At 39.6% G+C, this 16,183-nt stretch overlaps 1 protein-coding gene across 8 annotated transcripts in view; it reads left to right on the top strand.

The window, feature by feature from the left end:
- Erc1 (ELKS/RAB6-interacting/CAST family member 1) overlaps positions 1-16,183 on the top strand; it is a 273,287-nt gene that overhangs the window by 205,381 nt on the left and 51,723 nt on the right. For all 8 annotated transcript variants that reach the window (XM_051203830.1, XM_051203828.1, XM_051203831.1 and 5 more), the window contains one exon: positions 10,896-11,040. In XM_051203830.1, the coding sequence (XP_051059787.1) occupies positions 10,896-11,040 (145 nt within the window). The remainder of the gene's footprint in view (positions 1-10,895; positions 11,041-16,183) is intronic.

The following is a 16,183-nucleotide window of genomic DNA, read 5'->3' as shown; positions in this document are numbered from 1 at the left end:
ATCTCACAGGTCCTTCCAGCTTTTCTTAAAGGCAGATATATAAAAAGCAGAAGGGGACCACATACATTTACATAAGCATGCCCATGTACTGCAAGTGTGCTTGGATTACAGGTATGTGCCACTACATCCACCTTTTTCATGTGAGCTCCAGAGGTTGAACTGAGTTATCACGTTTAACCTTTAGACTTTAGTTATATTGTACATTCTGCTCCATAGAGACTTTTCATAGACTTTGTTGTGTAGATAACCAAAACTAAGCTGTTGTAAAATATTTTGCTAGCTTACTTAACGTAATCGAGGCCCTAGATTCAAATACCAGCACTTAGAAAAATAATTAAAATGCTTTATTAAAGAGAAGATATATGTTCACTGCTTTGACAAAAATAATTAAGTGAGCAGGTATATATTTGAGTCTCTTTCAGGTGGGAATGCAAACTGGGGTGGTTTTCTCTAGGAACTTGTCGGGGTCAGAGCCACCCCTGCTTCGTCAGTGTCCCTGGTCTGTACTAGTGTCCATGTGATCTGTGTGGTCACTGCTGTTTTGAACACAGTAGATCCACCCTTGTTAAGGACAAAGCCAGTGAGCATTAGATAAAGAGTAGAAACTCATTGCTCTACAAGGAACTTGTATTTCAAAACTTGAAATATAATAAGCTTTGAAGCTGATTTCAATGAAAAGTTGGCAAATACCATTAGAATATCTTTGTTGTACCTTTCAAATAAATGTTTTTATATAACTTCCCCAAATGATTTTTTTAATTTACCTTTCATTTGAAGTGTAGTTATATATATTTCACAAGAGTAGGAAATTAATAACTTTAGCTAAATTTACTTTTAAGCAAATGCCTTTACCTTTGCATATTAATAAAATGAAGCTTTCATTGATCTTAGAATCTCCAAAATTGAGTTTATGTACTTTTTAAACAAGCTAGTTTAGTCATTGCTATGTGTGATAACTGCATTCTGCAAGTCTCAAGTCCCTTACTCTTGTTACAGTCTTAACAAAGCCAATCTTTTGTTGTCTACATACAAATTTGGAAAGATTTCTCTGGAGACTGGGGATATAACTCATCAGAAGATGCAAGCCTCCTGTTCTGATACCCTATTTTGCGTGTGTGCGTGCATGCATGCGTGTGTGTGTCAGAGACAGAGATCGCATAAACATTATAAAGTATATGACCCCAGTTTTTTTTTAATAATCACTGACTAAAGTTTTACTTATTTTGTATATTTTGCTTGTTTGTAACACCAAAGGAATTTCATACCTTTTTGGTTTTTTTGTTTTGTTTGGTTTTTTGGTTTTTGGTTTTTTGATGTTTTTTGAAGACATAGTTTCTCTGAGTAACAAACAGCTCTGGGTTGTCCTGGAACTAGCTCTGTAGACCAGGCTGGCCTTGAACTCACAAAAATCTGACTGCCTCTGCCTCCCGAGTACTGGGATTAAAGGCATGCACCATTACTCAGCTGGAATTGTATAACATTTTGATACATGAATATTGCTTGTAAGATCCAATTAAACTATTAAAAATAAAAAGCAAATAGAACTAAAAGAGTAATTAAAAAGTAATTACTTAGCTTATGCATGATATTCCTGTGCCCACTTTTGTAGAGCATCACCAATACTGGTATAAGACCTAGTGTATGGCTGACACTCATCATATTAATTGGTAACTTGTGTCTTGTTGAGTTTGTAGCACTAAGATTACAATATCAGATTATAGGCAAGTACATACAGAAGTTCTGGACTTACAAGTTCAGTCTAAAATGTGAACTAGCAAAGTCACTTAACCATTTTTCTTCTGGAAATCAGACTACATAAAGATGACATCCCTTTTCCTAACATTGTATTTTACTGCCCCCAAGCCCCACCATGTTCTAGGCATAGATGTGAAGTAAGCAGCAGCAGGATTTAGAGACTGTCTTCTGCAGTTGACTACTATACAGCAGGAAGACCGTGCTGGGCAGGCCACTGTCACAGCTATACCTTCTGCTACATGTCCATTGATGGAACAGGTTTTCTCTTAGAGCCCCAACAACCTGTGACTCTTAAGTCCAGGAGGAGTCAAACTACAGCATGTTGTTCATTGTTTAGAAACAATTTCTGTTAATAGATTTCTACTCATAGCACATCCCTTGCCATAGCTAGGCATCCTGGCCTTATAGCTTCCAGAATCTTCTAATAATTACTTACCCCATTAGTTAGCTAAAATCTTAGTATTAAAAATGACAGTTGGGAATGGGGGCACATATCTACTGCTCCAAACCTTGGGGGCCAGAGGCAGGAAGATCTGCAAGTTCAAGCCTAGGGTATCTATAGAGGAAGTCTCAGGATAGTCAGGACTTCACAGTAGCAAGACCCTCTCAATAAAATAAAATAAATGACAAAATCAAAGTGCTACTCCAACAAAATTGTTGACAGACGGTCTGATGGTCTATTTAAACACCCAGTTGGAGACACTTAGTAATTATTTTGGCTTTCCAGTTCTGCTGTTAATTCTGGGTGCACCAGGTATTCATTTTGTGAATAAAATCTCTATCTTACTGACTTTTCCCCTTTGGGTACCACTTGTGCTCTCTAGAGAAACTCTGAATGAGTATCTCATTTCAGCAAACTACCTTTAAGTTTTCTCCCAGTAATTGTGCTCTTCATAAATATATTTGCTCTGTTTACTAGTAAATCTTTCTGGGTGGTCCCATTAATCCCCACCCTGTCATCTTTGGATGTCCTCTGCTTTGTGCTGTTGTAGTACATTATGAGTCTCACGGTCAGTCATCACCTGTCTAGGTGAACCAGCCAATCTCAATCTCCGCCCCTCCCCTTCCTGTTTCTTTCTTTCAGTGGACTATGACTTGACAAAGCTGCAAATGTCCTTCTAGTGTCTTCTTTCATGTTTGCAAAGCTTGATGTTACTTGCTGAGTTGGTGCTTGATTGTCTTTCATGCTGCTGCACAGTTGAGGGTGGGGAACCTTAAAAGGACAGTAAAATGCAGCTTCAAAGTAAGTAGGAATGCTGGAGCCATTAGGAAGTCACCCCAGCAGGTAGGAATGTTGCCAGATTTAGAGAGTGGTGGCTCAAGATGTAATTGTGTAGAGTCTACCACTCAGAACTGTTCTTGGCATTTGGAGTGCATTCGTGAACAAAACAAAGATTCTGCCTTTATGGGACCTGTATTCCAATATTTTAAGCAAAGACTTTGGGTGAGTGCAAAAGACTGGCATGCAATCTCATAGTTAGTTTGTAGAGGAGACTGAATAATACTAAATTTAAAAAACAATAATAATAATAAACAGTCTATCTATGTGCAGAGCAGAAATGTAATAATCTTTAAAAGTTCTTGGCTTTCAGGGTCATGAGCTGAGATTCTAGAATGAAGATACTTTGAAATTAAGTATGGCATAATCATTAACAATAAGTAACTCAAGAATCTGTGGGGGAAAGTTGGTTATACAGGGAGTGATGTATATGTATGTGAAATATTATTCAGTGTTGAAAAGGACAATGCTGATACATGCTACAATCTGAATAAATCTTGAAAACATTCTGCTAAGTGAAATGAGCCAGTTACAAAAGTTAATTACTAAATGTTAGTCAACGGGAGCTGGGGCAGGGGAGATGAGGAATCATTATTTAATGGGTATAGTTTTGATTTTTCAAGAGTAAAATCCTGTCAAATATTGGTTGTACAATCAAGTTGATGCATTTAGCACCGCTGAACTTCTGACTATAGTAAGATGTTTATAAGTGGGGCTGGAGAAATGGCCCAGTGCTTAAGGGTGCATGCTGCTTCCTATAGAGCACCCACCTCACAACTACTTGTAACTCCAGCTCCAAGAAGTTCAACATTCTGCTCCGGCCTTCTTAGGTACCTGCACGCATGTGCAGGTACCCATACAAATATGCATACACATAATTAAAAATAAAACTTTTTAAAAGATGTTATATTGCTGGGTATTGGTGGTGCATGCCTTTAATCCCAGCACTCAGGAGGCAAAGGCAGCCAGATCTCTGTGAGTTCAAAGCCAGCCTGGTCTACAGAGCTCCAAAGCAACACAGAGAAATCCTGTCTCTAAAAACAAACAACAACAAAAAGATGTTATAAATATTTTATCACAACTTAAAATTAATGTGTGAACAAACTGAAAAACTAATTGCTAGAGAAAAAGATTTTAAGATAAGCCATAATGTACTATACTTGGGGAGGCTGACCTTGGGGAATTGAAGGTTACTTGCAAGGCAGCTCTCTTCATCATCAAGAAGATGTAGTATACAAAAGCAGATACTGACAAGAAAGAAAGCAGCAGTCAGTGGACGAGCTAGACCTTGACAGAGAGTAGGCACATTGCAGGTCGAGAGGGTTACATGAACACCAGGGAAAAAAGGTAAAAACTGATGAAAGGACTTGGAGAGACTGCAAGAGAGATGGGAGCTGAAAAGCCAGAGGTGGTTCCTGGTGTAGGCCATGTATGGGATGTGCTGAGAGACCGAAGAAGAAGCAGGATAGTGTAGAATGACAGGGAGGCCGAAGATGAAGCTTTAAGAAAAATACAGGCCCCAAAGAAGTGCTTGGTAGTACTTACAGAAATGATAGTCGCCATCTAAAGCCATGGTTTCAGTGAAGACTACTAGAAAAGAACAACATGCAGTGTTGACCATAGGAAGCAAAGTGCAGTTGGATTGTGTAGATACTGTGAGCCTGGGGACCCAGGAGTGGGTGGCTCCAATAACATGATGGAACAGGATGGTGGAAGAAATAATTGACTTAGTGTTGACATTTTACATCCAGGATATTCCCTAATATCTAAATCAAAGAATAAAACACAGGTTTCAAATTTTGAGAGGTCAGCTTTACCAACAGTAGCACCCCCTTCCTGGGTGGGTGGGTGGATCTGTGCTTTTCACAAAGCTTAATCAGGTTAATGCGTCTTCTTCTGTACTCTAAGACTTCTGCAAAGAAAAGAGAAAATCATAATCCAGTCGACATCCTCAGGACATGGGAAGAAACAAAGCAGATACTCCCAACAACCACCTGTATTCTGGATAGCTTGGTGGTTAAATAACAAAGCCACAGAATCAAAGTGTATATAATTCATTACTAAGAGAGTAGGACTTTCAGTTTAATCTAGATTGTAGTCAGTTAAACGATGCCTCTTTACCCATGCCGTTAGCATGCTAATGCCTTGACCTCATTCTTTCATCTGGTCTTTTCCCTAAAGTTTTTGGACTTAGGAGCATATTCTATGTAATTCTGCAACTATTCAACCTTGAAATTCATAAAGGAGGAGGGAATGGTAAACATTTTGGTTGTGTTCCTTAATTCATACTCCTTGCACTTCAGTGGAACATGCTCCTTGTGCTTCTATGGAACACACACATGCTTAGCACTCACTCCAAGTCACCATTCCAGTGTTGTTTGTGGTTTCTTGCTTACTAGTACTAGAAAACTACTGTGTTAAAGATTCAGAAATCATCAAAGGTGTTCAGCTTTCAGTGCCTTTGATATTTGTCTCTAGTTTCTGAAATTTGCCCAGAAGGGAAAAGAACAGAGGGGAGGTCTCACTATTTCCTGGAGCTCAAATGCCACAGTAGTGCACATCTTGATTCCATTAGACTTTGCAGGTCAAAGAGCAAGTTCAGCTGGTGTAGTTTACAGCACCAGGGACAGAGTGACTAGCCACTTTAATGACTTGCCTTTCTGCTGCAACTTACCAAGGAAATGGAGGTTGCTAACCACTGAAATGTTTGTATCCACAGTTAAGGGGGTGCAGGAGTGTTTGCTTGTTAACTGTGGAATAGACTCAGAACAAGAGAGTGATTTGGCAGGAAGCACACTGACATTTTGTCCTGGGATCCTGTGGGGGTTCTCTCTTATGTCTTCAGAGTTGCTCCAGGGAAACAGGCTGTTTGTACTCATAGGACTCCGTTTGAGGGCAGCCTCTAGTTAAGAGTGCCCTTAGTGATCAACTCCTGTTTGAGTCTGTTTCCTCTAAAATATTCATGTTGGTGTTAGCACCTACCTTCTAGAGCTCAAAGTTACTGGAAAGAATCACTTCTGGCTTCTTTTTCTTCTTTTTTGTGTTTCTGTTTCTATCAGTGAAGTAGTACCTTTATCAGAAAGTATCTTTTTTACAAAGAAGAGGTTCTCCATAGGTTGCAACTAAACTACAATTCTTCTCAACAGTTTACTTTTTGTTTCATTCTGAATTGTGTTGCCTCTGGAAAGCACAACATTTTAAACAAAAGTTTGAACTTGTTTGCTCTGCAGTCTACCAACCCTACACCTAAGTTCCAGCTTACCAGGTAGCCCTTTCTGTCAGATGTATTAGGAAAGCAGCAAAGACTAATTCCACCAAACATAAAGCTGTTGATATTGCTTATACGCCCTCGCCTTGTCTTCTTGAACATTTCTAAAGGATGTAGTTCAGTGGTGGGACTCAAGGCCCTAAATTCAGTCTGCATGAGAGAGGAGGGAGAGACAGCCACAATGTTTTCAAGAACTCACCCATTGTGTTACCAAAAAAAAAAAAAAAATCCAGCTTGCTTCACACCCAGTACTCTTACTACCAAAAGGACAAGTTTTTGCAAAAGAAAGTTCAGCAAAAGGCAGACTTGAGAAGTCAGGAGCCCCAGACCTCACCTATCTCTCCAGGATAGGTAAAGGGATATTTGTGGGGCTTAGAAACAAGGTAATCAGAGACAGAGGGAAATAGTCGGCGGTGAAGATAATGAAGCTGTGAGTGGTTGTAGAATATTAAAATGTATTTGAGATGTGCTACATTTGTTTATGCTGTGAAATGTTTGTTTAATGGTGCAAAGATGTGTTGCATTCTTTTATATTTATTTGTTTTTAACTGTGTAAAGCTGTGTTACTTTGCCTGTCTAAAACACCTGATTGGTCTAATAAAGAGCTGAACGGCCAATAGCTAGGCAGGAGAAAGGCCAGGTGGGGCTGGCATGCAGAGAGAATAAATATGAGAACTCTAATCTCAGGAGAAAAGAGGAAAGAGGGAGCGAGAAGATAAGGGCCAGCCACCCAGCCACACAACCAGCCACAGAGTAAGAAGGGAAGAGAGATATAGAGATTAAAGGAAGGTGTAAAGCCCTGAGGCAAAATGTAGTTAAAGATAAATGAGATGATTTAAGTTAGAAAAGCTGGCTAGAAACAAGACAAGCAAAGGCCAGTCATTCATAAGTAAGAATAATTCGCCGTGTATGTATTTGGGAGATGGGTGGTGGGTTTCCAAAGTAAAAAAAACAAAAAACAACTACAGTGAGTGGCCTTGCAGGTGGATAGCCAGATGCCATGGCTTTGTGCCCTGCATGTTGAAAGTAATGACTTTGTTCTTTGAAAGTGAGATTTGATGAATGGTTTGTTGTCTTTTTTTTTTTTTTTTTCTTGAGAGAGGGTCCTGCTGTATAGACAAGTCTGGGCTCAAATTTGTGGTTAGTCCTTCTGCCTCTGCTCCCACCTAGGTACTTAGATTATAAGTGTGACTCTCCATGCCGTGCTTGAATATGGAGTCCCCCTTACCCCCCCAGATGCTTGCAATGAACCTAGTTCCGGCTAGTTTGAGGCAAGGACAAAAAGCATGGCAGTGGCCCTGGGGAAAGTTGAGGCCCACATGACAAATTGAGGTTGCCTTCTTACAGGTTCCTGAAAAGGAGGAGACTCTATGCTAGGAGGCTGATGAGTCCACAGTGAATGCTTGCAGGTCAGGCAGTCTCTGATTCCCTGATGCCAGTGGGAGGGGATTGTTTCCTGCATTCTAAGGACAGAATATGTGACCTTGAAGATGTGGGGAAAGTGAGGAAAGGCACCCCGTGTAGTTAGTGAGCACTCAGTGCATTCATTGTGTTGGGTGTACAGGTGTTGGGTGACCCAATAGCTTGGGGCCTGGTAGCCTAGAGCCTTGTGTCAGGGTGGGGAGAGACAACTCAGGTATGACCTGAGCAGCGTCTGGAGTGGATCCCAGTGGAAAGCAAGTGAAGCTATAGAGTCTCATTCCTGTTTTCTTTGGGCATTAATAGTATCCATTACAAATTTATTGAAATTATAATTTAACAAAGAAAACAATGCTGCCTCTATTCTTAGCTGCCCAAGCATGCCATTTATGAAAGAATTGAAATTCAGTCAAAATACTTCAACAATATAGAATAATTTCACCTTTTCACATTGTGCATTCTTCTTTTTTATTACTCCCCCATGTATTTGTGTGCATGCACAAGTGTAGAGGTCAGAAACTAGCATTTCTCTTCTTCCATCATTAAACCCAGGTGGCAGGCTTGCTGGCCCTTGTGTATTTTTCCTAAGTACAAAACTCAAAACCCTATCATCTTTGTATTTGGTATCTAATAAAGGTGCCGATGGTGCCAAGTAGTTATACTACTGATAGTAATTCATCATTTGCTTTGCCCCAATAGCAACTGTGTGATCCTGATAGTCAGTACTCTGAACCGCACTATCCTCACTAAGAATGCACACTCCTCATTCCAACTTCTTATGCCCTGAAAGGAAACAGGATAACCATCAACAGGAAGCTGGGAAGTACATAGTTAACCAGCTCGAACTCCTTCAGCTTTAAGGTCATACTTGTTTCAAATGACCAGTGGATGTATTTAGACTGTCTGTCCCTTTGGTGCTGACTAGAGGCTGATTGTGTGAGCCACCTGCCATTTTCCCAAGTTCCAGTGTTGAGACAGTAGAAGTGATAACTAGGAGCATGAGAATTCTCTCTTCCAACAGCAAAAACCAGTTAAATATATTTTCGTGTTGTAAACTGATCTGTGGCCCGTGTTGTTAGTATTACTTACTTATTCAGAGTTTAGTAGTTCTACTCATCCAAAATAAAATCTTTGATTGTTTAAATGATAGTCTTCCAGTTTGTGGCCTCACTAAACTTTTCCATATGACTGCAGTTGAAGTTCAATTATCTTAACAAAAGTCAGAAGCAAAGCTAAGCTTCCACAGAGCATTCTCAGACTCAGCATTTCCTGGGTCAGAACCTACAGCTACTTTATATAGCTCTCCTATAATAACTTAGATTTGTGTCCTTACATGAAAGGTGACCTAGTAGAGGGTGGGTTTGGATCCATGGACAGTTTGTTTTCCCAGTCCATTCAGATTATTTATTTATAAGTTTCTTCTTGATCTTTACTTTCTGAACACAAACTTCAGAGTAGTTAGCCAGATTGTGGCAAAGAGTAGGGTAGAAAGTGAGGTCAAAATTAGCATAGTATTGAAGTTTGCACAGAGAAACTGAAAACTCACCATGAGAGCTGATGTCTAACAGCTTGCACAGAATAAATTCATTTCATGCACATGATCTCAGAACCCAAGACTGTAACAGTTTTGGTCCTTTGTACAGCTTTCCACTGAGCCTCTTCCCTTTCATCAGCTCTGGCCCACTTTATCTTTTGGAAATGTTTTCTTTCCTAATAAACTGTAGCTCCTTCTACCACTGCCCTTATGTCCCTGATCCAGTTCCTTATTATAAGAAATCCCAGTGGGTACCCACTGAGGCCCAGTATCTGCCTGGAATAAAACCACTGGTAATCTGTGATGTTTAAATTATTGTTCCAAAGAATATGTAAAGATCATTTCCAATAAAGTCACACTCCTAAACTTACTTGCATTAATGAGATCAAGAGACTTAACTGATCAGTTCAGCGTGTCCCATGAACAAATAAATGGCTATGATTCTGAGTCCACTTTCTTAAAGTTTTATTCCAAGCTTGACAATCTGAGTTCAGTTCCCATTTTAGAAACAAAGAATAATCTCCATGTCCCATAAAGGAACACAGGAACAAAGCATAAGTAGCTCAGCCAGGCTACTCTTTTTGTAAATAGGGTGCAACAAGACTCAAATGCCTAACAAGCCACTGGGACAGGAAGTTCACTTGATTTTTATTCAAACCAGGTAGTAAACAGTTTCTTTCCCCCCATTGTTTGGGGTCCAGTCAGTCTTTTGCTGTTGGCTAGCTTCAAAAAAATCAGCATGAAGGAAAGAGGTAAGGGTTAAGATTTGTATAAACGTAATACAAGCTATGGGGAGGTGTATGGAATATTGGCCCTTGCTGGGCAAATTACCTTTTAAAAAGTTTCCCCCACACACACCTGAGACTCCACATGATGGAAGGAAGAACTGACTCCCACAAGTTACCCTCAATTCCATGCATGCATTTGTTCACATTTTATTGTTGAGGCAGGGTCTTACTCTGTAGCCATTGCTTGTTTGGGTCTCACTATGTAGACCAGGTTGACCTTAAATTCACAGAGTTCGGGTTCAGCTTGCCTCTACCCCCCTCAAGTGCTGGGATTATTAAAAGCATGTGTCACCATTCCTGACCTTATTTTGCTTTTTTAGTTGAAAAAAAATAAAAATATTTTTAAAAGTCCCTCCATATAGTTGTATCCTAATTTGGAAAATAAACAAAGTTAGTGTCTGTTTTGTTTTATTTGGTGCAGTCTTGACATGTGTATGCTTTAACTACTTAATTCATCCTGCTTATAAGTACTACGTGTCAGACCATGGACTCTCCCTTTCAGACACTGGTTCCACCAAGCAGCCAGAGCTCACAGAAGAAATCAGACCACACATACCCCTGCACAGAGAGAAGGAGAGAGGGAGGGAGAGAAACAGTGAGGAAGAGAGAGAGTTCATGTACCCATCCTGATCCCAACTGCCCTATGCAGAACTTTAGGTTCTATCCAGTACTTGGCTCCTCCATGCTCATTGTCAAGTAAGCAATGTAAATAACATGGTGTAGAACTTCTGCCACCCCATGAAATGATATAAAAAATCAGTTATCTTCCTTTGTTCTCCAGATTTTTCTTTGTAGAACTACAAAGAGTTGTTTTGGGTTTGGATCAGTGCTTATGTTTTCTTTCCTTTGCAGGCAAGAAGCTCTTCTGGCTGCTATTAGTGAAAAGGATGCTAATATAGCTCTTCTCGAGCTTTCCTCCTCTAAGAAAAAGACCCAAGAAGAAGTGGCTGCATTGAAACGGGAAAAGGACCGCCTGGTGCAGCAACTCAAACAACAGGTATGTGATGCAGTAGAGGCAGGAAGAGCAGGGGGGTGGGAGCAGTTCCCTCTGCCCTTTCAAAAATATCTTTGCCACTGTGTGTTTTTAGGACCTTATGTTTCATGCTAGAGATCAAATACAGAAGATTCATAATTTGAGATCTGTGGCTATCTAAAAAATATTCATAGAATTCTTAGTGATTGGATTAAATTAGAAGATATCACAGGTCCTAGGTTTTTGGTTTTTGGTTTTCTTTTTTATGTCATAAAAGTCACAGTGATCAATCTTTTATTCATACTCACACTTGATTACTTACAGTGTTGAACATTTACCTTCTCTGTGTTTGCATCTTTTTGGGTTCAGTTTGCTTTCATTTTGTTGGGACAAAGTCCTGCTATGTAGCTCTGGCTGGTCCTGTACTCATTTTGTAACCCAGACTAGTCTTGAATTCATGAAACTCCCCCTGCCTGAGCTTCATGTCCAGCTATATCTATAAAAATTTTGTTGTAGTTTCTAACAAGAAGACTTAATTAACTGTATAATTCTGTTTGACTGTTGGTAAACATCAAGGCATTAATTGACTCACAGAACAGATGAACTCCAAATGTCAGTGGTTAGTAAGATCTGTACTTTCCTCCAACCTACACTGCCAGATCAGTGTTTGCTTCAACTCTATGGCTTACCAAACCGACTCACAGACTTCTTAGCTCTCCTCTCTCCATGACCCTCTTTTCCTTGGGCCACACTCTTTCCTGTGAACAGATCCTTCTAGGCTCTCCCTGAATTTATTTAACAGCACTGACCAATTATTATTACATGCTTACTGTGTATCAGGACTTCTTCTGGCTGCTGCTAATTCAACAAACATGACCCTGAAGACTTTCATTTATTACAGGATCATCCCTTTTATCTAGCAATGTGGATATTTTCTCACACAGGGTTTTCATGTCATCTAGTTTGACAAAGACATATTTTCTCCCAGTTTTACTAAAAATGGAGCAAAAACATTTTTATTACTGATTTTTAAAAAACTTCTTTCTAAGTTACTTAGCAAACCTCATTTTAAGATCCTAGAAGTATGCCAGGCAGTAGTGGTACACATCATTAATCCAGAACTGGGTAAGCAGAGGCAGGCAGGCCTCTGAGTTTAAGGCCAACCTGATCTACATATTGAGTTCTAAGACAGCCAAGGCTATACAGAAAAACTGTCTTGAAAAACCAAAAGGAGAAAAAAAAAAAAACTATCCTGGAAGACACTTCTCTTTGTTTGTTATTGTAAACAACTGTCAAGTTCCAGAGTGTGGAGTAGAACTGTGATTAAAAGTTTAAAAATTAACAGATTGGGGATATGAAAGCAGGCCTGTGGAGTTGTAAATAATGTATCCACTCATAGCTAAAAGACTTCAGTGAGCCGTTTATATTTATGCTTCATTTTCCTCAACTATAAAATGACTGTTATGGAAATGTAAAGATGAATTGACTTGTATCTTTAGAGAGCCAAGATCTTCTTGAGAAGACTAGTACCTCAGGCAGAACTGTGGTGTATAGGTCTCTGGGTGTATACCCCAAAAGTGCCTGGGAGTTGACTGACCATCATGTCCTAACGCCATCACTCTGTGTCCTTCTCAGTTGACTAGAGCCCACTCCTGGTCCCATTGATGATTCTTCTCACTGTTGAAGGCTGAGCATCACTCTTCTATATATCAGTCTTAATCTAGCTGTCCCCTGAGATTATACCAGAGTGACTAGCACAGGGTGGGGTGAGATATTTTCCTAGTTTCCTGTTGTATTATATTTTAACTGTTTAACCCTTCAGTCCCACTTAATTTCCCTAGTCTCCAGGTTCTTACTGTAAAGGGGTATTTCTAAGTATTTCCATGCAGTGGGAGTGGGGTACTTTTTTAATTAATTTATTTTTTTTGTGTGTGCCACAGTATGCATGTGGAGCCTAGAGGACATCTTTCAGGAGTCTGTTCTAGGGTAGAACGTGGGTTAGCAGGCTTTGTAGCAATTGTCTTTACCTGCTGAGCTTTATCATAGGCCCCAAGTTATGCTTTATGTAATTTTTTCATTTGGTTCTGTCCTTTGTATAGTTGCCAGGTTTTAGTCTCTCTGGGAGTTACTAGGACACATGACACTTTATTGGCTACCTTCACTCTTATGCTTCACCATATAAAGCTAATTTGGACCTTGAGATAGGCCTAAACTTTGATTTGGCGCATCGTGGATTCTAGCAGATCTAGCAAACATTCGCTTATCTGAAAACTAACATTTGTACATACTTTCAAATGTCCCCTGAATCCTGCTGGAATGCTGGTTCCCACCATGACAGTTGCCAGGGCTCTGTCCATATTCCATGTATAAGTAAGCTGTCTGTCCCCAATTGTGTATACACTGTCTTGACTCCTTCACTAGAGACATTTTACGCCCTGTTCATGGGTAGACTGTCACTTTACACTTTTTATTGTCCTTTCCACCATCTCTCACAGCAGCTCACTCTGTTGAGAATAAGATGTGTCGATTGCAGTACTCAGTCCATTGCATCCCTTTGTTAGTGATGGAGGCATGCAAGTACAGAGTGTACCCACTTAGTCCAACTTTGCTTTCAATGCATACACTCTTATCATTACCTCCATGAGAGAAAATTCAGTTTGAGTGTCAGTTCTTCCCTAACTAAGAGCAGATCATTTCACTTGTTGGAAATGTATGTCTTCTTTTCCCGAACTTGAAGATTCTATTAATGGTAGTAAATCTCTTGCTGTACATACAAATGATGTCATTTATTTTTATTTAATTTGTTTTAAGAAGAACTTTATTAATGTTATCTAGAGACTTGTCAGATACCTTTTTAAAAGCTTGGATTTGTTTAAAAGTTTTGATTTGTTTTTGTTTTTTTATTCTTGGTCTTAGGTCTTGACCTACCCATTGGAACAACTTTTTTTTTTTGTATTTTGTTTTTATATCTTGGCTACAGTTTCCCCTCCCTCTTCTCCTCCCAGCCCCTCCCCCTCCCCCACCTACTCCTTCTCCATTTCTCTTCATAAAAGGTTAGACTTTCCATGGATATCAACCAGCCTTTGTATAGCAAGGAAATAACAACCACTCAAAAAAGACTGTCTTTCATTCTTTGACAATTTCATACATGTACATGATTTAACTTGATCATATCTACCACAAGACTCCTCAGTATACCTTCCTCACACCCTCATGTTCCCCCATCCCCACTTAGTCCAGTTGGTGCTGCCTGCTGGATTGCTGGCTGATGTTGCTGTCTTGGTCTTGTCTAGGTAACCATAGCTGCAGTGAGTTCATGAGTACAGTGCATTTCACAGCACTCTGCTCTTCTTTCTGCTGCTTCTCCACAAGTTCCATGGGCCTTGTGTGTGTGTGTGGGGGGGGGGGTGGTAGAAATGTCAGTTATGCCTGAGCACTGGATGGGCACACAAATAGTTCCAACATTAGACCAGTTAAGAGTATTCATTAAAAGAAACTTCTCTAGCTCAAGGTAAGGAGCAACTCTAATCTAAGGCTGTAAATGTAAATATTTAGGAAGGCAGTTTGACAACATTTCCATTTATCAAAACAATAGTCCTAGATTCCCCCTAGGGTCTTCGACCTCCTAGGCCATGGGTTTGGGACTAGGTTTTCAGTGTGAAGCAACACAATAAATATGTAGATTCTTACCTATCAGAGTTACTGTTGGCAGTATATATGGAGATCTCTTCTAAACACAGGTAAAATTGTGTAAAGAAAGACTAAAGATCTAATATGAACCAAACTTGATGAAATTCACCATTTTTGATTTATTTTCTTTCTCTATAAAGAAAAAAAAATGTTGGATGAAAAATCTTTCTAGCTAGCCAAGAAAATAGAGCTTTCTGTAGACTAGTTACAGGTTTAAAGCCTTTCATTATGAATTAAATTTGGAATGGGAGTCTTTTGCCAATAAAAATAGTGGAGAATAAGCCTTTAAAGCTACATACATAATGTAGAATCCTGAGTCGCCATCATTCTTCATTGTTTAAGAAATGATGACAAGAAAAATCTTTTCCAGTATTTTTGATCCATGGTTTGTTTAATTGACAGACAAGGAGTCTATGGATTTAAAGGGCCAACTTTATTCAAAATTAGAAATCGCATGTATACTGACATGAATTTTTTCTTGTCGTTATTCCATAAACAATACCAAGAATTTATACTGACATACAGTATATAGAAGAATATGCATAGGTTATACATGTCTACTATGCCATTTTATATAAAGGACTTGAATGTCCTCAGGCTTTGGTGTCCATGGAGGAGGGAAGTTTTGGAGATTAGATCCAATTCTCCACTGAAACCAAAGATCAGTTACATATCGCAAAGAACTATTACTTTCCATTTCAATGGACTAGGGTACTATATTGCATGGTGTGTTGGTCTCATTTTTCACTTTCAATGTGTTATTTTAATACATATATATGTATACATGTATAAGTAGTATTAGTTCACTTTTACTTGTGTAGCAAGAGTGGCCACATTTGTGTATTTTCTTTCATGTTCACCGTCAGTAATGAAAAGAAACTGACACAACAGTGTCAGTGTTGTGACTGGTGATTCCTTAGCTGGGACACTCAGTTCCAAGTAAATTTGTATATTTTGAACACGACTGCAGGTGGTGCTGTCACTGAAGTTATAGGGCAGGGCAAGGACTGTCTCCGTGTATCCCTCACTCCCCATGGGTGGCCTCCTTAAAGTGTGTCACTGACATGAGTTTTCACTCACACTGCCCTCCTTCCCGCCTCACGCAGCTCTGCCCACTCCCCAGCTCTAAAGTCACTCCTTTGGATTTTCAGCTTCTGTTGCCGCATACCCTGATCCCAGTTACTGCATCTCTTAGTCATCTTCTCTATAGAAATTCCCCTTGACATCACACAACAATTATTATTTCAGAATTGGAGAATAGCTTCGCCTATGGTTCCATTTAGGGTCCCTTGTAAGTTTACAGCCAGGCTGATGGACCAGCTCTACAGTCATCTAAAGGCCTGTCTTGCACTGGAGAGTCTGTTTCAAATCCTCATGTGGTCTTGGCCCTTCATAGGGTTGCTTAGAATCTGGCAATGGATTACCTAACAAGTGAGGAAAGGGTGGGATTCCTCTAGATGAGATTTCCAGTGTCTTT

This window comes from Phodopus roborovskii, unplaced genomic scaffold, assembly GCF_943737965.1.
Source record: "Phodopus roborovskii unplaced genomic scaffold, PHOROB, whole genome shotgun sequence".
In the NCBI taxonomy this organism is placed as follows: Eukaryota; Metazoa; Chordata; class Mammalia; order Rodentia; family Cricetidae; genus Phodopus; species Phodopus roborovskii.
This window is presented reverse-complemented; position numbering and strand designations above follow the sequence as displayed.